The following is a 23,067-nucleotide window of genomic DNA, read 5'->3' on the forward strand; positions in this document are numbered from 1 at the left end:
CAAATTAGCTGTGGGAACCAAGTGATTTTCAGCACTACACAACTTTTGCAGTCTTTTAAAGCTAGCATAAAATCCAACTTGAGGATATATTTTTCAATTTGCTGAAAGCATCAGTTTATATATGTGTATATTTATTAACCTGTGTGTATCTGGTTTAAATGATGACACATGGGCTTTTATGTAAAGATACGACATAAAGTACACTGTAAAAAACATGCATGCTGTTAAAAAAATTATGCAATTCTGCAGCTCAACCTGGCAGTTATCAAAGAGAATATTACAGTCAAAGAGAATTACAAAGAAAAGTGCAGTTTCCCCACCACTCACTCATTATATCGATTGGCAGAGCGAACAGCCCTTTCCTCCAGAAGATAAATGACACGTCCTGGAAAAACATGGGGGCATAGTTAGCTTCCCTCATGAGGGCAGATGAGAAGAGTTGAGTCCAGATCCAAACGGAAGGCGGGGTATAGCGGCTGAGAGAACGAACAATGGAAAGTGTGCAGGAGCACCATGGAGTCCAAGATGCTGTAAAAGGACAAAGCTCCTTTCTGGCGCTCCAGAAACACGCCGATCCTGGGGGAGGGCGGTGCAGCGACCGTGGTCTTGCGGTTATCGTGCCATGCAGCATATCCAGCATGACTACACCTCAGCCGCCAAGAGTGCTCGTTGCGCCCAAGCAGGCAGGGCTTCCCGCCACCTTTGCGCCCGATCCCACGGTAGGTGACGCCTATGTCAATCCACCCACCTCCTCTCCACTCCACCTCCCAGTAGCTGGCACCACCAAACTGGCCCTCCCTGCACAGGACTTGCGCCACTGAGTCAAAGCGCTGTGGATGAGGCTGGTAGGGCTGTGGCTCCTCGCCACAATGAGCACCCTGGGGCCCCTCCAGGAGAACCAAGGTAGGATGAGCTGTCTCGGGGTCAAAGGTCAGATGGCACGAAACTAGAGCAAGGAAACAGAAAGAAAAAAAAAACTAACAGTTAGCCACCAAAAAGGCTCTGAATGAAACAGTTGGATTGCAAATATAGTTCACTAAGGATTTAAAATTGAAAAGGATTGAAATGTTACGACTCGTCAGGTGGCCATAACACTACAGAACATTTTTCTGTTAAGCAGAGGAGTGGGTTTTTGAGGGTAACTGATGCATAAAACTTTAAATTCTGAAACGTGAAGCCAATTTAAGCATTCTATAGAAGTCTGGAAGTAAAGGTGTCTCAGGTCTGACCTTTGTAAACAACTTCCTGATGAGCAATTCATTTCAGTTTCATCTTAATAATTTTGGGCATTCTGTTTATTAGAAAGGGAGATATTTCCATTAGCTAACAACCTGTGATTGACAAGTCCCTAGCCAATGAGAACAGTTTCACAGTAAGATCCATCGCTTGCTGATCAAATCTGTTTTCAAAACGCCAAGATGGTCATGATGCCATACCAACCAGCTGCATTCTAATTCTCCCTATTCTCCATTTGATTTTCCTCCTCTTATAAAGTCAGAATAAAGTTGGCATCAGGAGAAAACTTGCTATTATCTTCCTAAATTAGCAGAGAACTGAACCAGCTGTTGTCTACTCTGTCAGGTTGTAGAGGTTTTCCCACTGACGTTAAGCCTTGCAGTATTTCAGTTGACTTTTTGGCACAGTGGACACAAACGACACACAGACACTGACCAAATGAATTATTAAACCCTGACAAGGTGCTGGTAATGCTGTCATTGTGTCAGCAGCTCAGTCGTGTTGGAACACGGTGCTGATCTTAATGATAGACCAGGAAGTCATAAATACAGTATGATGGCCATCCATCATTGATGAGCATCTAGACTGAGGTTTCAGATTTCCCAGCAGGATTCTTATTATCTGGTCAATTAGGAGGACGCAGAACAAAAAGCAATGACTGAGAGAAAAGAGGTGACAAAGCAGAGAAAGATGGGTAATGACAATCAGGGTGCTTGCTCTCAATGGGTGTACCAGGGACTAAAAAAGGCACTAAAAAAAGGAAAAAAGCGTGCTTCTCAGTCATACTTATGGGAAAAAAGATGATATACTTACACCTGAGGAAAGCTGCCCTCATCCTCTGATCAGGCGCCTGCAGAGACAGAGAGGACAGCGGGAACGACACTGGCACTGCTTCAACGAGACAAAAAAAAACAAAAAACAGAAAAGTGCCTGCTGAACAAAATTGTATCAATAAAACATTTTTTATCTTCTTTTGCTTATGTTGAATGATTTTTGAATAGCACGTTGGGAACACCACAAAAGTTTTCAAGTTGACAAATGGAATCATTTCTTTGTATTTTAAACCAGCTTAAACAGAAATAGGAAACATGTTTACACGCAGTTTAGTAACTTAGAATCAGCGTTTTCATGCTGTTGGCCCTTTATCATGATGGCTGACCGTCGCTGTCCAAGGTTCAGCAGTACCAAGAGTGGGTGGCTTGGTTGGAAGGTAGTTATTGAACACGTAACTTAACCTTTAATGGCATTTGTTAAATTTGTAACATGTTAATAATGAACACACCATGATTAGGTTGACTCTGGGATACACATTTTTGATTTCTGAACAAACAGAATCAGACTGTAACCATGTTAGATTGTACCGCCTTACAGAACCTAAGAATTTAATGAAAATCTAATTAAGCGTTGCAGGACAGTCTGCACTGCTAAACTCTATACACTACCTTGTACTTATTTCAACTTATGTAATGTTATGCACTTTAAAAGCCCTTTTAAAAGTGCCTTTCTAGTTTTATTGATTCCAAAAGCACAACACATTCACACAGCACTTATTGTACACTTCAAGCAGGGTTCAAACAGTGCTATCCAACCTACCAACGTGCCACCGAGTAGCATGGTGGTGGAATGGTAAGTCATTAAAATCTCCACTGTGATACATTTTCCTTTGTTATCCATCTGATGCAGACCTTTCTCTGTAATGCAGTGAAACTGGAGATAACACTTGTAATGTCGCTTTCCTTGAATCATGATCTGGTTACTTAAAAATTACACAAAGCTTATTGTTGAGGCTTCTTGTGGGACCTGCTTCCTTTCGGCTAACAATATCTGACAATCAAAGGAAGTGTGCAGCTAGCTATGCCATTAATTTTAACACCCTGTTGTTGTCATGAGAGTAAGCCTCTTATCACACGTCACTTCACAGGTACCTGGGTTATAATTGTATTTCTCTGATGCACTGAGTAAAACAAGGCAAGTCCCTTGATATTCAAGAGGAGGCAACAGAAATCTCCCAAACTGGGGAGCGCACACCAAAGCAGTGCATTTCAGTTCAGTATTATTCATATAGCACCAATTCACAGCAACAGTCTCCTCCCCAAAGTATTACAGAGAGAACCCCCCAAATAAGGCGATCCCCTATGAGGAAACGCTTGGTAACAATGGGAAAGAAAAACTCACTTTTAACAGAAAGAGACGTCCAACAGAACCAGGATCCGGGAGAGGCAGCCATCTCATGTCATTTGGATATATCATATTTATTACATTAAATTATAGTCATATGAAAAGAAACATTTCATATGACACTATGCAGCCTGGTGAAATACTAAGTGCATGCTTATTGTTTCTATAGGGATGGTGAGTAGCAGCCAGGTGCTGCTAATCAAATCACTTGATTTGCTGATCATCAGCAAATGTGAGCAGATTTTAAAGGCCTTTTTTAAAAGCATGTTAAATGTTAAAGTTTATGACAGCACAATTAGAAAAAATACTGAACAAGGCTTTTTATTTGAAAAAGTTTTTGAGAGAAAACCTCTTTTCTCTCAAAAACATGGCAGCACAGTAAAGCTGCATTTGAACGAACTACAAGACTTGTGGAACAATGTCCTGTGGATAGATGAGACCACAGAGTTTGGCCAAAATGCAGAGCACCACATTTGGAGGAAACCAGCCAGAGCATATGAGTACAAACACCCCACACTAACTGCCAGGCATGGGGGTGGAGGTGTGATGATTTGGGCTTGTTTTGCAGCCACTGGAGCCGGGCACCTCGCAGTCTCCTCTTTATACCAAAGTAATCTAAAGTCATATGTCAGGTCATGTTCAGCAGCTTCAAAATAAAAGAATCAGGATGTTTCGATGGCCAAGTCGACCTGACTGAAATGCTGTGTAATGAACTGAAGCAACATTGTAAAGAAGTGTGAGCCAAAATTCCTCCAGAAAAATGTGAGAGACTGATTTTTTTGTACACAAAGTAAGTATTACTACATTATTTTATATTACATTATCTTTTTTCCACTTACCCCTGGTCGCATGTTGCCCTGTAGACAGTTGCATTTGCTGAGGTTTGGAGTTCACCGCACTGTGAATTCGGCCACCTCCCCAATACAACAGATATGAATGGTATGAATGATATTTGATTTGAAATAATGTCACAACAAACAACATGCCACTCAGTCAAATTCACAAATTTGGAGAGTTTCCATTAAAAGAAAAAAGAAACAAACATCCCCTCTGAGCACATAAAACCCCCACAAAAACCCAATTTAACCTCCTAGGACCTGGCGTCCACATATGTTGACTACACATTTTGGGTTGTGTAGACCAAAATACCAAATTTTGCTCTACAAGGGCCTGATATCCACTTACGAGGACGCTACACTGTCACTGTTCTATCGAAAGTTAACGTGAATGTCCTCATATGTGGATCTCATTTTTCTCAGAAACAAAAATCAGGTAAAAAAAAATAAAAAAATCACGTAATTCTTTGTTTTTACATTTAAATGTACATAAATACATAAAAATGTCTGAAGTTTGTCCATAAACAGCTGCAACGTATTTAACACACTGAATTTTAATGTAATGGTTTTGCTGCAAGAAACCTGTTTCACACTTTTTACAGCAATGAAATATTTTCTATAATATGTAGACTACTGCAGAAACTTGAGGACTGATGGATCCACACTACAATCCCTTAATCACATCAGGAGATTGTCTTAATTAGCTCCACTATCTTTGTGCTAACCCCCTAATATAATGTGGACGATGCTTCTTCCAATTACACCAAAATGAACAGATTAGAATAGAGAGGAGCTCATCCTGGACCTCTTCAGCATCAGTAATTAACAATTCCACTCAGTGTTAAAGGTCATGGAAAACCTGGTACAAACGGGTCACCCTGAGCTTTGACTGTGCGTGTTTGTGTGTGTCGTGTTTGTTGTGCTTACTTTTTACATGCTCTCCACCAGATTTGTAGTTATCATTAACTGGAAGAGAAAAATAACAACAATAATAATAATAATAACACAGTGCACATACAACTAATATATGTATTTTGAATCCATAAATGGACTTGTGATTTGATCCAAATAGAGACTGTGAGTAGGGATGGGAATCGAGAACCGGTTCTCTACAAAAACCGGTTCCCAGTAGGCCAGTTCCTTGGAATCTTCCTGCCTATCGATCCCCCTTGCACTCTCACTACGACCAGCTGATTTCAGTTCGTGTGTCGGAGGAGGAAAATAGTGGTGCAGTCTTTGGCGTGGATATGGACATTACATTACAACTTTGGCTCTTAGCAAGCACCTGCAAAGACAGAATGCTAACGCTAAGCTAACCAAGAGCCCAGAGTAAATGCTGACCCAGCCCAGCACTGTGATAAAGTGAGCCATCATTTGCTGTGAAGTCAGCCGCTGCTGAACTTCAACAGGTAACAAACTGATGAGCAGTCAGGCTGCAGCCCCTGTTTCTACCTGTTCATGTTTCTAAAGCAGAACTCCTGTGTCGACTGCTTTAAAGTCTCTTTGTGCTGGTTTTCATCTTTGATTTGTGCTGTCAGCTTTGTGTTGACACCAAAATACTAAGAGAAAGATCACGTGCGTGCTCATCAGGATAGGGATCTGTGTTGGTGTGTGGGGCTGTAGGTTTATATTGTTGACAGTGTTTCAGGTCATTTTACAAAGTAACATGAAAGGAACGTAACGAGTAGTATAGCAAATGTCTTTCTCCTGGGTGTAATTAAGTAACGTACGTTGTTACTTTTTAGAAAATTGCTCTGTGTAATATCTGTAATAACTGTTTTTATTTACTTTTTTTGAGTAATGACGCCAACACTGATCACAACAAAGAGGAGAAATACCTCCAACATGCACAAACATTTGACCACTCGGCATGTTATTAATTCTCATGAATGTAATCTTTGATATTCTCATTGAGAGCCATTGAGAATTGATAAGTCATATTGATAATGGAATTGCTAAATTCTTATCAATTCCCATCCCTAACTGCGAGTTGGTGTTAGCGTCTTTGAAGCTCATCCTGAGTCCAGGTGGTGCTACCTACCTGCGGGGGTGATCTTGTCGACCTCCTCCCTGCAGACCTCCTCTATGTGGCTACGGAGGTGGCACAGTGCTCTCCTGGCACCACTGAAGGCCTCCGTGGGCAGGCTGAGGGTGCCGGAGTGCCGACCAGTGGCGAAAGGCATGCAGAGCAGCTGGGTGGCCTGAGCCGATGAGAAAAGAGTGGAAACTATACTCCAGGCGCTGCAGATTTGGCCTGCCTTTCCCCCCACCCTCCACACTCAATTCCTTGTACAATTAAATTTGAAAATAACACTTAGGCAGTTGCCGTCTTTTTCCACTAGCCACTGCTGACTCATTCTCTCCTTTCATCCGTTCTTCCTGCTCATAACTCGTTCACACACTAATGACTGGATCTTTCTAAGTACCCACTCAGGTGAGTTCTTATGTCCTCCAGGATGCATTAACGGTAATGGGTGAGTATCCAATACAAGAGCTGCTAATGATTCAATTTTTCTGAGTGAGAACAATCGAGAGTAAAAGTGGACGATGTGGAGGTGTCCTTTAAAGCACAGCAGCAACCAATTCTGTTTTAATTGATGAGCCAATAACAGATAATTAATCAGCAGCCGTTTGGATAATTGATGATTTTCTGGAAAGAATTGAGAACATCTGATAGCCCCAGTGTCTCAAATGTGAGAATGAAGTCTTTTCTTTCTTTTACTCTGACGTTAGGTTAATATTTTATCAGTTTGTTCTCACCCGTCATGGAATTACAAAGTTCTATAACTTTACCAATGAACCGAACACTTGCACCTGCACGTTCATGATGCGCATGGGATTGTGTCCAGTGACCCTACAACGTCTGTTTCAGTTTGCTGTGAAAGACAGGTGGTGAGTAAGGACTGTATTGGAGTTGCCAAAAACATGCATACAAGCGCGTGAGGGCCTAACAAACTACTGAGTACTACTTTGAGTTGCTGCAATTAAATTTTAGCAAAATGGACTAACCTGCCTCATTATTTGTTCATTTTGATTTTTGATGTGTCTTTTCATTTCCTTTAAATGATGTGGCATCTTTTGATTCCTAACAAATTATCGAATCCATATCAGTAAGAATATCCATCGTGAGTTGTTTGCTTCACTGAGGTCTGATTTTTTTTTTTTGAGCAGTGTATGCATCTCATATTAGGCCTTGGTGCAGCTACCCAAATTCTTTTCTGTCTTGTCTGTTTAAGCTCCTTTCCCTGTATGGTCACCTTCTTTTTAAGCTTTCTTCTTTTTGATTGGTTGAGACTCAGAAACAAAAGGTTTGGTAGGTAATGGGAGGGGCTTCTGTGCTCATAGCCAGAGCTGTGTGCCTTAGATGACTATATTTGATCTCAGTGACATCATAGAGGACCACAAGTAAAGAAAAATATTTCGGGAACTGAACGTTTAGGGCAGTCTGAAATCTTTTTTGCCTCACAAAGATCACATGTATGTATGTGTCCCTCATGATTATCAAGTTTAGCCATCTTTAATGTCAGCATATGACAGAAAATAAGGAAACATATAACAGGTCTCCTTTAAGTAAGTATATAAGTAAGTGATATTAAAGAATGACTTTTAAGCCGACCTAGTGTCTTTCCATTAACAAACTTATGTAGTAATGTAACAAACTTCCTTCCCTTTGTAACCAGCAAACTGCGTTCATCCTCACCTGTAAGAAATGAGCATTATCCTTAGACTGCAGCAGCTGGCTGATCTCCTCGTCTCGCCTCCTCAGCTCCTCCAGGTCCTTCTCCATCAGCTCTATGTCACTTTCAGCTCTCGCCACGATTGCGCGCTCTTTCGCTTCCAGCCTCGCTCGGGCCTACAGCACACAAGCAGAAGATTTAATTCCCTTACAAAACCGTGAACGTTTCACATTATTCTCCTCAGAGCTGCTACTGTTGCAAATACTGGCAATATTAGAACTTATGCTTCTAGCTCCTGCTACTCACCTCCGCCTTGGTTTTCTCCAGGCATAGTGCCATATCAGCAAACAGAGCCTCACTATCCTCCAGAACAGCAGACGCCGACACCTAAAAGACGCACATTAGAGTAGAACAGAGCATGTATTTAAAGACGGCATAAAGCAGAGAATGCAATCTTCTGGAAAACTCTTTAATGGCATCCTCAACAGCCTTATGATATATTAACAGACATATCTTCATGACATACTTCAAAAAGAAACCCATGTCATTTCAAATGGCCTCACTCTCTACATTAGGAGTGAGAAAAATTCTTATTTCACAGTGTTTCAGACATGCTTATTGTAGTTTCATCCAGGCATACAACCTTTCTTACAATGAACACAATTATATGGGTAATTAACAAGTGGAAAACTTTGGTGACGACAAATTACGCCAAAAAAAGCAGTTCCTCAAGTAGCCTTTTTTTTTTTTTTTTTTTTTTTTAGTGACGGAAGAGAGGTAAGTGACGGAAGTGACGGACAAGGTAAGCGACTCATGTTGTAACTGACGTCAGACGCCGGAGATTTTGGCGGAAAATTAAGCAAATGGTAGTTTAGATTTGTACAAATTCCTTTAAGCTTCAGTATTACCAAATACACTTATCAATTGTCTTATAACTAACAATATTTGTCTTAATAATCTCCAACACCCTGGAGAACAACGGGGAGAGTTTAGAGGCTCTCCAAGATTACATTGATCAGTGCTTTCAGGATCTCGTGATGAAGAAGGCCCAGAGTGCATCTTCCCCGGCCAAATCTGAGACGCCATCGTCGAAAAGACTTCGCCCGGCAGATTCCCCCGGCACAACATCGCCAGCCGGCAAAGATATTGCCGACATACTGGAGTCAATCGACAAGCGATTGTCCAGCTTCGACGCAAGGCTGTCCTTGGTGGAGATTCTTCACCGGGAATTTAAATGCTTGCGAGAATCCCTGGAGTTCAGCCAGCAGCAGGTGGAAACGCTCGCTGCTGAAAATGCCACGCTAAGGGAGTCGGTGAAATGTCTCACAGAAAATGTTACCCAGCTCAATAGAGAAAATAAAAAAATAAAAGAAACAGTTATTGATCTACAAGCTCGTAGCATGCGTGATAACCTGGTATTTTCTGGTATTCCAGAAGCCGCTGGAGAGGACGCGGAGGCCACGGTAAAAAGCTTCATCAAAAACCACCTGAAGCTGCCGGAGGACACGGTGAAGAACATCGTCTTCGATAGGGTGCATCGCCTCGGCCCCATTCGGGCTACGGCCGGGAGACCACGTCCTATCGTGGCCAAATTCGGCCACTTCAAACAAAAGGAACATGTGAAAAGCCGCGGCAGGGAATTAAAAGGAACGGACTTCAGCGTGAACGACCAGTTCCCCAAAGAGATCCTGGAACGACGCAGGGTCCTCTTCCCAATCCGACGCGGCTTCATCCAGAAGGGCTCCCGCGCTGTCATCGCTGTGGACCGGCTGTACGTGGACGGACAGCTCCACCGCGACCCCGACATCACTCCGTGGCTGTATTAACTTCACACCAGATAAGAATCCGCTACACCCTTTCCCCATCCACTCACACTAACTTGCATTAACATCTGTTTAACTTACCAGTATCAAATCGCATCTTAGGTGTGATATCATAGCAGTATTAACACCATCACTCTCCGTCAATGGTTTGATTAGAATGTTTCCGGTTTTTTTTTTTTTTTTTTTTTTTTTTTTCTCTCTTCTTGTTTTTTCTTCTCTCCTTTTCCCTCTTGCTTTTATGCTGCTCACCCTTGTCCTTGGTTTCTTTCTTTTTTCTTTCTTTCACTGCTTCGATCACCTGCTTCCACACTCATCCACAAACAACATCCTTTATTTCGACACATACGCACAGCACGATCACGCACAGTCATGCGCTCAACGGCAGCACATTTACATCACTCAGACAGCGCACACAGTTGTATAGGATACACACATTTAAGCCAAGCGTACTCATCTTAGTAAATATGCAAACACATAGTCAGACTCAGGGAGCATCTCGCCACACACTTTTTCTCTCTCTCCCTCTCTTTATTTATGAACAAGTGATGTATTCTCTCCACCTGTCTAAGCGACACACACAGCATACACCCCTAGTTATACACAGACATCTATGGGTGCACTGAGATTCGTTACATGGAATGTAAATGGAGCTGGCTCCAGAGAAAAGAGGTTAAAAATATTTAACCAACTCAAAAAACTACAGGCAGATGTTGTCCTTTTACAAGAGACCCACAGACCTCTTAGAGGTTCGAATGAACTTAAAACACCTGAGTTTCCTAATGTGTTCTCAGCTTGTTATAATTCTAGACAAAGGGGAGTAGCAATTTTAATACATAAAAATATTAATTTCACAGTACTCGATACAGTTATAGATCCAGAGGGCAGATTCCTAATCATTAAACTATCTATACTTGATAAAAAGCTATGTATTGTAAGTGTATATGGTCCAAATGTTGATGATCCCTCATTCTTTCACAGTTTTTTCAGTGCACTCTCTGAACACTTAGATGGCACACTTGTTCTTGGAGGCGACCTCAACCTTGGACTAAATGAAGAAATGGATAGGCTCAATACAGCAGGAACTCAGCGTAATTGGCAGTCCACAAATATAATCAAACAGTATATGAGCGACTTTGGTCTTTGCGATGCATAGCGCTCCCTTCACCCCACCAGTAAGGAATATACTTTTTTCTCACATGTTCATCACTCCTACTCTCGTCTGGATTATTTTTTGGTCAGCAGCTCACTGCTGAGTGACATTTCAGACACTGAGATTCACCCTATAGCTGTCAGCGATCATGCTCCTGTATCTTTAACACTAATGCACAAGAATAATACTACGCCAAGTAAAAACTGGAGATTTAATACATCACTGCTTAAAGATGAAGACTTTATTAAATATTTTAAAAAGAGTGGACTTCATATTTAGACTTTAATGACACTCCCGGAACATCAGCTTCTGTTTTATGGGAAGCAGGGAAAGCCGTGATGAGAGGTAAAATAATTTCTTTCTCATCACATAAAAAGAAAAAAGAAAACAAAAATATTCAGGAATTAGAAAAAACCATCAAATCACTAGAAGAAGCCTACGCGTCCCACCAAGATCAGGAAACATTGAACAAAATACGCAAAACAAAACTAGAATTAAATGAGATAATTGATAAAAAAACAAAATTCTTAGTACAAAGACTACGCTTACAAAATTATGAACATAGTAATAAATCCGGTCAATTTCTAGCAAACCAGCTAAAAATAAATAAAGAAAAAACAACTATATGTGCTGTTCAAGATTCATCTGGGAACACAATATATGAACCGAAACAAATAAACAACATTTTCAGGGATTTCTATAAAACGTTGTATTCACCACAAATAAACCCATCTAAAAAGGAAATTGATCAGTTTTTAGACAACATAACTCTCCCAAAATTATTAGACACTCAAGCAATGGCACTGGATTCGCCACTGACGCCAGGTGAACTCCAGGAAGCCCTGATAAATATGCCCAATAATAAGGCTCCAGGTCCAGACGGCTTTCCTGCAGAATTCTACAAAGAATTCTGGACGATTCTAGCACCAGTTTTTTACAGAACGTTGTTGGAAATCAAAGAAAATGGCAGACTTCCACCAAATATGAATTCTGCAAACATTAATCTCCTGCTAAAACCAGGCAAAGACCCTGTATATCCCTCAAGCTATCGTCCAATATCCCTTATAAATGTAGACCTTAAAATAATTTGCAAAGCTCTCTCAAAGAGACTAGAGAAAATAACCCCCCTCTTAATTCATCCTGACCAAACTGGTTTCATAAAAGGTAGGCACTCATCAACAAATACACGTAGATTACTTAATTTGATAGACTACTCATACAGTAAAAACCTTGAAACTACAATATTTTCTCTAGATGCAGAAAAAGCGTTTGACAGAGTTAACTGGAAATTTCTATTTGCAACTTTACACAAATTTGGTTTTGGATCTTCTTTCATCAACTGGTTAAAAATATTATATAATTCCCCAACAGCTTGTGTCAGAACAAATGACCAGACATCCTCCAGCTTCTGTCTCCTGAGGGGCACCAGGCAGGGATGCCCACTCTCCCCTTCACTGTTTGCAATTTTTATCGAACCACTAGCAGCAGCAATTAGACAGAATTCAGTAATTAAGGGCATAAAATGCAAGAACGTGGAACATAAAATCAGCCTTTATGCGGATGATGTGTTACTCTTTCTCCAAAATTCACAAACCAATATCTCTGGGGTGATTGAACTGATAAACTCTTTTGCAAGAATATCAGATTACTCAATTAACTGGTCAAAATCTACAGTCCTTCCGATTAATTGCTCCTTCCATAATTCCTCTTCTACTCCACTGCAATCGGGAAATATAAAATATTTAGGTATTAATGTTTCTCCCAAGCTTGCAGATCTAACTAAATTAAACCATATCCCACTTTTAAAGAAAGTAGAAGGTGATCTGGCTAGGTGGAAATGTCTACCCATATCACTCATGGGAAGGGTTGCCGCTATAAAAATGATGGTATTACCAAAAATAAATTATTTATTCTCAATGATCCCAACTAAACCGCCGCAAGATTGGTTCAGATCTCTAGATTCATATATGTCCAAATTCCTTTGGAAAAATAAGCCCCCACGTATAAGCTTAAAAACACTACAAAAGACCAAGGATAAAGGAGGATTAGAACTACCTAACTTTCAGCACTACTTCTTGGCCAACAGGCTTCAGTTTATCTCAGGATGGCAAAAACATACCCTCTTAGATGAACCTTGGCTAGATGTAGAACAAGCACTTTGCAATAATCTAGAGATTTCAGATCTACCGTTTATCAGCTCAAACATCCAACGACATGAATGCTTCAAAAGCGTCAACATCAGCTCCTCTCTGACAGCGTGGTGGGAGTTTCTGAAGTTGACAGAGTCTCCATTAATCCCATGCAAACGTACACCTATCTGGAACAACCCTGACATATTACAAAACAATAATATGATAAACTTTTCAGATTGGAGTAGTAAAGGAATCAAATATTTAGAACATATACTAGAAGGAACAGAATTTATTTCATTTGACAGACTAGTTACACAATATGGGATCAACAAGAAAAGATTTTTAGAATATCAACAAATTAAATCCATAGTAAAAAAGAGATTTAAACCGGGTCAAGTTGAACTACAAACACCACCAAGTGTGGTTCAATTTCTTACTCTTAAAACCCCCAAATTACTATCCAAAATATACAGAATGCTTTCTAAAACAGATGAATCAATATCACTTCCTATTGCAAAATGGGAAGCGGATTTATCAGTTAACTTAGACCAAAACTTCTGGTCTCAGATTTGCTTAAAAACCTTTCATTTAATTAGAAATCCCAGTCTTCAATTAATTCAATACAAAATACTACATAGAGTGCACTATACAGGTCATCGGATGTTCAAGATGGGCTTTACGTCTACCAACAACTGCTCACACTGCCAAACCAATTCACCGGACAATTATATCCACGCTCTTTGGTTCTGTCCACCAGTTCAGAAGTTTTGGCGTGAGATATGTGAAGACTTATCAAAGTGTCTGAAATGTAACATTCCAACTTCTCCTTTAGTATGTTTGTTGGGCAGCTTAGATAATGTCACTACGGAAAAGAATATAGCCCATATGGTTTTCACTGCCCTATGCATAGCCAAGAAAACAGTCCTCATGAACTGGAAAAATAAAAATAATCTTAATTCTAACCAATATAGAAATTATCTATTAGATTACATTAGTCTTGATACAGCCTCTGCCACCACATCAGATCAATTGCTCTGGGCTCCTTTGATCAGCTCCATCACCTAGTGGGGGTGGGGGGCCATAGGTTGGTCCCACCTTCACTGTTGTGATTGGTGTGGGGGTAGGGACAGGCTTAGGGCGTCGGGGGGTTCCCCAGGAGCATCTTCCTTGGGGGGCTCAACCCGGGGTAGCGGTCATGGCCAATTAGGGGCTCTGTTGGCTCTTAGGTGACGGTTTCCTCGTGGCTGCGTGCAGCGGGGCTAGGGGAGGGTCTGTGCTGACGGACGTGGGTTACTGACCTGGTAGCCTGGCTGCCCCTGGGTGGGTCCAGGATGGGCGTGAGGTTCTGGGGGCGCTCCGTCTCTGGGCTGGGGCCCTGGCCGGGCCTCAGGGGCTTGGGTCCTGGTTGGTGTGTTGCCGAGGTTGTGGGCGGGTGGGTGTATGGGGGCCCGGCCCTGGCGCGGGGTGCCGCCGGTGCATCGAGCCACCTGGGGGGCTCTTCAACTGGTGGGGGAGGTTGTCACATCTTGCAGGAGCTTTCCTCTCTTCAGGAACTCTCTCTGCAGGAGGGGGAGATACAGGAGTGGTGGAGGAAGATCTCAGCCTGGGCGTCTATTGTCTTGTGTAGTCTGGAAGATGAGTGGATGATGGGGTGGGTGCAGTTTTCTCTGTGGTGGGGTCAGGTGAATTGTCCCGGGCTCTGTGGGGCCGGGGGGCGCTGCTGCACTGGGCCCCGGTCCGGATGGGCCTGGGCCCCCTTTCCCTGGCGGGTTGCACAGCATGGGGGTGCCTACTGGGGTCAGCGGGGGAGCTGGCCCCAGGGAGGGGTCACTTGCCCCTCCCTTCCTTCCCTCCCCATCTCCAGCGGCCTCCCTCTTCCCGCTCCACCACAATCACCCACACATGCAGGGCCTTGGGGTAGGGGTGTGTCACCAGGGTGCAGAGGAGACATCCCCCCCCTCTGTCCCCTTCTGGCTGCCTGTGCCTCAATTTTATCTCACAACTTAGACATTCACATTACTCACACTCTCATTACACATACATATAGGATCTTGGAGGTGGGCACGCTACACGGATTCCAAACTACCATCAGGGTGTACACCTCACCCCTGGCGTCGTTGCCCACCTCTCAATTTTAAATACATGTAGACATTGAGGGCTAGCAGGAGGGGCTATATGCTTACCTGCTGCTCTGGCAGGTGGCTCCATGCCCTCCTGGGTTTTAAATGCACCTTAGAACACACATACATCAACAGTACATATGAGCGGGTGGAGGGAGGTTTGGAGTCTTCCTACACCCCCGTTCTCTGCGGCCTGCTGGAGCAGGGGGGCTAGGAGGAGGAGTTGGCCGTCCGACTGGGGTCTGGTGTATGGGGCCTCCCTGCTGCTGCGGAGTCGGGGCGGTCTGCTTCTCCCCACCGCAGGGAAAAGGGTTACACCACCTGAGTCTGGGTGCAGTTTCCCCCTCCAGGGGCAAGGGTACCTAGACTCGGGGCTTAGAGTACGCTTGGGGAGTGTGATTGTGTGTACAGCGTCTCTCTATGTCTGTCTCCACGTTGGGTGAGTGTTGAGCAATTGTATATGAAAGCATGAGGGTGGGAATAGATGTTTGTATCTGTGTGTGCCTGTTTGTCTGTGTCTATATGTCAGGTTGGGTATCAGACGCCACCTCTCTGAGGACATCTCAGGCCCTCCAAGGTTTGGAGGCCCATCTGCCCCCACCACTTCCCCTGCCGGTGGCGGACGCCCTCAGACATCGGTGCGTTGGTGGTTCTCTGTCTCCGGGGGTGGGCGCCCAGGTACCCACCGGCTCACTCCTTGGCGGCTGCTTATTGGGGCCTGGAGCCTGGGGCTCGCTCGGGCCACTTTGGGGATGGGGTGCCCTCGGCCTCACGGCCCGGGGCTCGGCCACTCAGGCACAGCTGGCTGCCGGCGGAGCTCACGGGCACGTCACTGCAACCCCCCCTGGCTTCTGCTCCGCGGCTGCTGAGTGACCCCTCATCTGGGACTCCCCTCAGCTCTTTCTGGGATAGTGGCGCGGCTGCCCCTCTGTTGGTCTTCCTTGGTCTCTTGTGTTCTGGGGGCCTCTGGATGTCTGGAGTCTTGATCTCCTCCATACCTGCTTCATGCCCTGGAGGTCGGGGCAGTGGCCCCCCACACCCTCTAGCAGATCATTACATGAAGGAACCTTTTAAAAACAAGCGCGTTCATGCTCACAGGTGTACACACGGGTGATCACACACACAAATTACACCCTTTTTGGCTCCTACCTCAAAGCACACTGTGCGCTGTCGATCTCACGTGCTGCACAATAATGTTTAATATTTAGTATTTACTGTCATATTCTCATATATCATTGTGATCTTGTTTATTACTCTCGTTTTCTTCTGCTTGCTTTCTTTTTTCTTTCTCAACAGGTGATCCAGGTGATCGATATATGAATTTTTTGTCTGCTTATTCTGTTGGTTTTTGTTTTTTGCCCTTTTTCCCCGTCCCTCTTCTCAGGTTTTTTTCTTTCCCTCTTTCTTTCTCCACATTCTCTCCTCCAGTCAAGTCTGTCCCGTATTCAGCAAGTGAAAATAAAATAAACAATAAAAAGTTGAATCAAATGGACCATTACGGCAAGGCTGGGATGGTCCATTTGGTAAAGTAAATCCGTTGGGCATCTTTCTTCGCCTTTAGACAATAATTCTGATGGCAAAAGAACCAAACGGGACAGGTTAAAAAAAAAAAAAAAGTTCCTCAAGTAGCCAAAATGAGGCTTCCTCCAAAAGTGAATCCACTGAGACTCCCATGTTAAAATGTCCAACTTTAGTAATGACACTGACAGGTCTATGGCCTAGTGCAAACACTTTATTTAACGTCTATATCAATTTCACCTTTACTATAACTGTATGGTAAGTGAATTTTTGTGTTACTAACTTGTTTGGAATTTTTTAGGGCGTAATAAGGCGAGGTAGCTTTGATTGATGGCACGCCCAGAAGAAGCTAGCAGCCATCAGTTAGGCGTCACCTTTGGTAATTTGAAAATAGACCTCGTCTATTTTAGTGTTGGTGTCTCCCTGAGTGCTTGGGCATGGTGAGTGAAATTACAGTGTTTTATTAGTCTGTTATTTGGCATCAATTAGCATTTATTTGTGACTGTGCATGAAATATGCACGATTTACGGATGCAGTTTGCTTGCATTACTTAGTTCACCCAGTATAGTAACTTTTATATCTAATGTTGAGGCTTCGTAATGTGGAAATCACACACCAACAGGTTTGTTATGGACATAAGGTGGCCATCATTGCCTAGCTGTGGTTAGGTCCATCTTTTATACACAGTCTGTAGTATGTAGCCACATATTAGGGTTAAAAACTACAGGTAATGACAACTTGAACATTCACAGAGCATTGTGGCACTGCATATCACCCCATAAAACACCAACAATGAAGCCTGGTGGTAGGAACATCATGGTGTGGGGCTGTTTTTCAACATATGACACTGGCAGACTTCATATAGGAAGGATAAATGGAGCAATGTACAGAGACAAGAATCTGCTGCCATCAACCAGGATGCTGAAGATGAAATGATGGTGGACTTTTAAGATCAGAAGACAGCTTGTGTGGAAGAATGGACCAAAATCACATCGGAGCAATGCAGTATTACACAGTACTCAATTTATGGACTTTTTTTTCTTTATGTGTATATGGTGAAAATGTTATCCCAGTATATTCACTGCAAAAAATGTTGACCAATTCAGTACTTTAAAGAGAATATTACACTTTATATTTGTTAAATTACAAAACTACATTGTGGATATGTGGGAAGTTTAGATTTCAACCTTTTGGGACAGAACGAAAAATTTTCCCATTTAGTTCTTTGTAGGTTTTATGAGTAAAAATACACTAAATATAAACATTTAACATCCTGCACGTTTAAGCACTCAGATTTGCTACAGTTTGAAGTTTGTTTGATTTTTCATCCACATGAAAATAAATGTAATTTGCCATTTTAATTATTATTTTTAGGAGGTCTGACAATTGAAAAAAATATTTTTAATTTGCTTATATAACAGGCAAACTAACCAGAATCACATGATTACGATTTCAACCTCCAGAGCAACAAGCCAAGATGACAGGGTATCTGTCTGAGGTTACTGTGAGCGGATAGAGTGACTTCCCAAGAGTGGATGGAAGGAGACGATGCTCGGGGGAGGGAGGAGAAACAGCTTTCCTGGAAGTCTGAAAGGGTGTCAGAGAAACTAGAAAACAAATTGGCACTGTACTTGGAACTAACACGATCCCCGGAGGGCAGGATGTTTGTGTGCAGGGGAAGAATTTGCGTGAGTCTTGCCTACATTGCATAATAACAATAACTACATGCAACTTAACTATGATAACCTGAGAGAAATTCACAAACAGTTAAAATAAAATTTGACTAATTTTAAAAGAGAGCTTATGCGTGTATTTATTTTTTTTACAGCTGTAAATAACTTAACGTTAAAACAAAAGAGTTGGTCAGTCACAGTGAACTCAAAATATACAACTGATACTTGAATTACAGGTAATTTTTTAAAAAGCAGGATACATTAAAAATACTGAATGTAAAACAAGTAGCTGAAATTGAAAAAAGACAAATATTAAATTATTAGTAGGAATTTCAAAACCCACATAATTCTCATTTAAAGCAGACTCAGTGTCATTATAGAGCATATGAATCATTAGTTTACAGGATTTTGTAAAAACAAACAGAAAAATGAGTGGACAGACCTCCGGTTATACAAAAGTCTGAACAGAAAGAAGTAAAGGAGAGCACAGAGTTATTTCACAGTGTCTGTTTCAGCATCTTTCCAATGGTTTCCTGTCTCCCTTTGAATTGATTGACTCTTAATGGCTTTCCACCTTTCTCTCTCTACACTCATTTCAATGTCAGTGTCATGAAACATTACAGTGTTAAAAACACAAAGAGGACTGAGCAGGTTTCCATCTCACATCACGCTCTGCAACACGGTGTTGTGAGAAAAAATGAGTATAGCCAATGAAAACTAGCATTTTTGGGGTGATTCACGTCATGGATGTGCAGCCAACAGAGCAGCACCTTTTCAAAACTATGCCATGGAGAACTAGAGCAGTTCTGAAGGTAAAACTTGGTCCAACCTGTTACAAGCAAGGTGTCCTTAATAAAGTGTCCAGTGAGTGTAAGTTGCATAGATTTCAAACAGATGTCAGCGTTAATTTTATATTCGACTGGTTGCTCCAGCAAATTCAGCCCAAGAGCTGATGTGCCAGTGGAAGTTACACCTGCTGTGAAGCATGGTGGTGGAAATGTCATACTTTGGGGTTTGTTGCCATGTCAACGGATGGTGAGCTAGAAAACTATCGGCATCATATCAAACTGCTTGAAGAAAGCTTGAAGGCATGTCTGAAATTTGAATTTGAAATTGAGACTCTAGTGGAACTTTCAACAATGGTAATGGTCCTAGGCATGTTAGATCATCCACAGGTGGGAGCACGAGAGCCAAAGCCCAGAAAAATGAAGACATTTATCACAGAAGAGTGATCAAAAGTTTCAGCAAGCCAGTGTTAGAGGCTGATGGATTAGTTTGTTTCTGTTAATTAGTGCGATACACCACAAGTACTAGACAACTATGGACATTGTGTTCTAGGTTACATCTGGTCGGCCAGTCATTAACTTTAAAAAGACGTCCTGTAACAATTACATTTACTACTTGAAAAGTAATCTTTTAAGGCTATTAATAGCCCAATTACCATGATACATACATTTACATGTACCCAATGAGCAGTTTTCTACTGATCGGTGACAGAGGTGTGTCTACGAGTCTGTCCTTTCTGTAAGAGAAGCTGAGGTACAAGTGTTGGGTGACAACAGCTAACATTTTCCAGGTAAATTCCTGTTGTACCAGCTCATTTCCCAGTACCAAGAACTACCCACAGGCCACAGAATCATTAAGACATACTGGGTGTGTTTGTGTTTTTGTCACCTTGAGAGACTCCAAGTTCTGCTGAAACTCCTGCAGCTCTCTCTCTCCGGTCCGTATCCTCCCCTGGACCATCCTCTGAGACTCCTGGAGCTGGAGCTGACAGACAAACAGAGAAACAGATGGAGAATGGAGAGACAAACAATTAGAGAATAAGACATCCATTCAGATATTTGACATGAGCATATTTACTGCATTCGGGTGAATTACTATCCGTGTGGTGAAAGCTCGTAAAATATCTCATATAACACAGCTGTTATACAAGTGCCTTATCTTTTAAAAGACTGATTACTGTTCATAAGCAACACCATTAATAAATGCTAAACTGAGAGGTAATTACTAACTAATTATTAGTTGGCTTGCAAACCATCATTGAAAATTATCTGGATGGTTACTGTAAATTGCAGCTGATGTTTATGTCTTTGGAAATTGCTAATAAAATACCCCACAGCACACCCACAAACATCATGTGGATGGCTATGATAAAGGTGAAACTGATATTAATAACGGTTGTTTTCAGTGCAGTTGGGTTGGGTTTAGGAACCGACAAACTACACTGTTAGGATTTTCCTAAACCTAACAAATCAAATTATTTGCAAACATAATGAAAGGACATGTATGCTCATTATGCTCAGGTTTAACTATAAAGTATGGATGCATTGGTGCTGCTTATTTTAAAATGTAAAAAAAAAAAAAAAAGAGAGAAGATTTTATTGTAGTTGCTATCCAAAAAGTTGGAAAGCATTAAGAGAAGCTGTGAGCACCGTCTGCAAGCAAAGGTCTAACTTAATGATTATAGATTAAATCTGAAGCCAGGACAAATAGTGCAGCTATTATTTCTGATGGTGTTTGGCACAGAACAGAGTGTGTTTTATCTTCTCTGTCCAGGTACTGAGACATAATTTTGCATGATTTAACTTCTGTGGCATCACCTCAGCCAACTGCTACTGTAAGGTGTCCTTACAGTGCAATAGTTATAAATCTAAATCTATTTAATTAATCGATTTCACTCTTGTTTGGACTCTTCCTACATACTAAAGTCGTACTTAGCAGCTTATTATCTGCAGTAAATTTTGTGGGGATTCTGTAAGTTCAGTTCAACACTACAAAGTTTATTTGTAAGAAAAGAGAAGAAGCAAGGATTTCCTGTTTGTTTGATCGAACAATGTTTTTCTTTTTGGAAGTGAACAGAAATTTTATGTGGATCTTTCCCGCTGAGGGTCAGATTCCCCACCCCCCTCCACACTTTTCGGGGTATCCTGACTTAATGTGAGAGTCTTAACTCTGTGCTGTATTATAAAATACTCAGAGTTTCTCTCAGCAGTACCTGTCTCCTGGCTCTCTGCGCTTCCACACTGCGCGCTTCCTCCTGGTCGGCCTGGCACAGCAGGCAGTACCCGCTCCACTCCACCGAAGCCCCTGCCTCGGAGCCGCTCCCCTCGGGCTCCAGCCCCAGGCGGTGCTGAGCGCACAGCTTCTCCGCCACACATTCCACCGCTGGCACCAACTTGTGGCGTCGCAAAGTACCGACCTCACGGTGCGGCAGGACGTGAAGCTTGCAGAAAGACGCCAGGCACACCAGGCACGACTTGTCCGCCCTCATTTTACTCTCCGCCGTGCAGAAGTCGCAGGGAACTTCCCCGACTCCCCCCAGGTAGACCTCCGGCGCTGTGTCAATCTCATTCAGCTTGAGTTTGCCGAGAACCTCGGCGAGCACCGTGTTCCTCCGCAGCACCGGCCGAGGGCTGAACGTGTCCCGGCACTGAGGGCAGCTGAACTGACCCGAGTCCACCCGGTCCCAGTAGCTGTTGATGCATGCCATGCAGTAGGTGTGTCCGCAGGGGATAGACACCGGGTCCTTCAAGATGTCCAGGCAGATGGGACACCTGAACTGGCTCTCCGTCACCGAGATATTCGCCTGAGCCATCTCAGCGGTCGGCTCCGTCCACTTCCCCGGATCGGCTCTGAGCTGTCCGATCACTCCGTTCCTGATATTAACACAAGCATTTCCTGACTTCCACGTTATTGTGAAGAGGCGTGGTAAGTAGACAGGAATAGCCTTCCGCAATGTCATACCGCCCATTAGTTTAGGCGCCACACTTGTGCCCTGAATAATGTCTTACAGGCATGTAAGGTAGACAGGAAACTCTACAGCTAATTTACATCATGGAGCCCTACTCTAAAAAACTATCACAGATTTAACACCGTCTGTGAAGCTGTTTTAAGAAATAAGTGTTTAAAGTGTTCAAAGTATATTTAGCGCCATATTGTTCCAGTACAGAACATGACGTCACTGTGCCGGTTGGTTGGTTGCTGCTGAAAGACTTACATTGGTTTATGTTAACTCAGTTGAAAATACTCAGGATCTACTTTTACTATTTGTTTCTTTAGCAGTAGGCCTATACTGGCTGCACTGAAATGGGAAAAATCCACCTGTTAGCCGTAATACTTCAGTTTGTCAACATTTTATAAATGAGGACAGTGTGGAGGAGAACCTGTTTGAGTCAGGGGAAGCTATGGTTCAAGAAAGTGCTCTACAAACCCTAACATTAGGGCTAACAGCTGGATTTTTCTATTACAGTGCAGCTATCCAGCACTTAAAAACAACAACAACATAAAACTAAAACAAAATGTACATGCTTAGACTTCCTTTTTGTTTTAGTTTCCTTCTTTTACACTGAGTTATCATTTGTTTCAGTAGTTTGCTAACATAAACTTATACAAGTCTATGAGCAGCAACCAAGATGGTCTGTTCTGTGCTGGCACTGCTAACATGTTCTAAAAACTTTAAACACTTATTTTTGAAACATAACTTCACAGTTAAATCTATGGCAGTTTTTTGGAGTAGGGCTGTATGGTGTAAATTAGTATTAATACATGCAGTTTTTTTATGTCACTCAAAATCACACAGATGCAGAATAGCAAACTTTTACTGGGTAAAGTGCTATTTATCTAACAATGCCAGAAACCTTTGAAACAAAATCAATGTCTTTACGTCACTTCCACAGTAGCAATAGACATTTGCTTTAAAGATGGCCCCTATCAATACTGTT

At 42.3% G+C, this 23,067-nt stretch overlaps 1 protein-coding gene across 1 annotated transcript; it reads right to left on the reverse strand.

Annotated features, from left to right (window-relative positions):
* Positions 1–263: 263 nt before the first annotated feature.
* Positions 264–21,999, reverse strand: LOC134628861 (E3 ubiquitin/ISG15 ligase TRIM25-like). Its single transcript, XM_063475652.1, has 9 exons — positions 21,342–21,999; positions 20,018–20,113; positions 8,234–8,314; positions 7,951–8,103; positions 6,292–6,451; positions 5,178–5,216; positions 4,254–4,328; positions 2,050–2,166; positions 264–946 (listed from the first exon to the last, which is right to left on the reverse strand). The coding sequence occupies exons 1-9, from the start codon at positions 21,939–21,941 to the stop codon at positions 408–410; spliced, it is 1,860 nt and encodes a 619-aa protein (XP_063331722.1). The 5' UTR covers positions 21,942–21,999; the 3' UTR covers positions 264–407.
* Between the last annotated feature and the right edge of the window lie 1,068 nt (positions 22,000–23,067).

This window comes from Pelmatolapia mariae, linkage group LG6 (assembly GCF_036321145.2).
Source record: "Pelmatolapia mariae isolate MD_Pm_ZW linkage group LG6, Pm_UMD_F_2, whole genome shotgun sequence".
NCBI lineage: Eukaryota > Metazoa > Chordata > Actinopteri > Cichliformes > Cichlidae > Pelmatolapia > Pelmatolapia mariae.

Excerpts from the sequence above, each read along its gene's own strand:
- LOC134628861 (XM_063475652.1), bottom strand. The coding sequence starts at position 21,941 with ATGGCTCAGGCGAATATCTCGGTGACGGAGAGCCAGTTCAGGTGTCCC. Across the intron at positions 6,452-7,950 it reads ATAATGCTCATTTCTTACAG|GCCACCCAGCTGCTCTGCAT; the intron begins GTGAGGATGAAC and ends TCATCGGCTCAG. Across the intron at positions 947-2,049 it reads GAGGGCAGCTTTCCTCAGGT|TTTCGTGCCATCTGACCTTT; the intron begins GTAAGTATATCA and ends TCCTTGCTCTAG.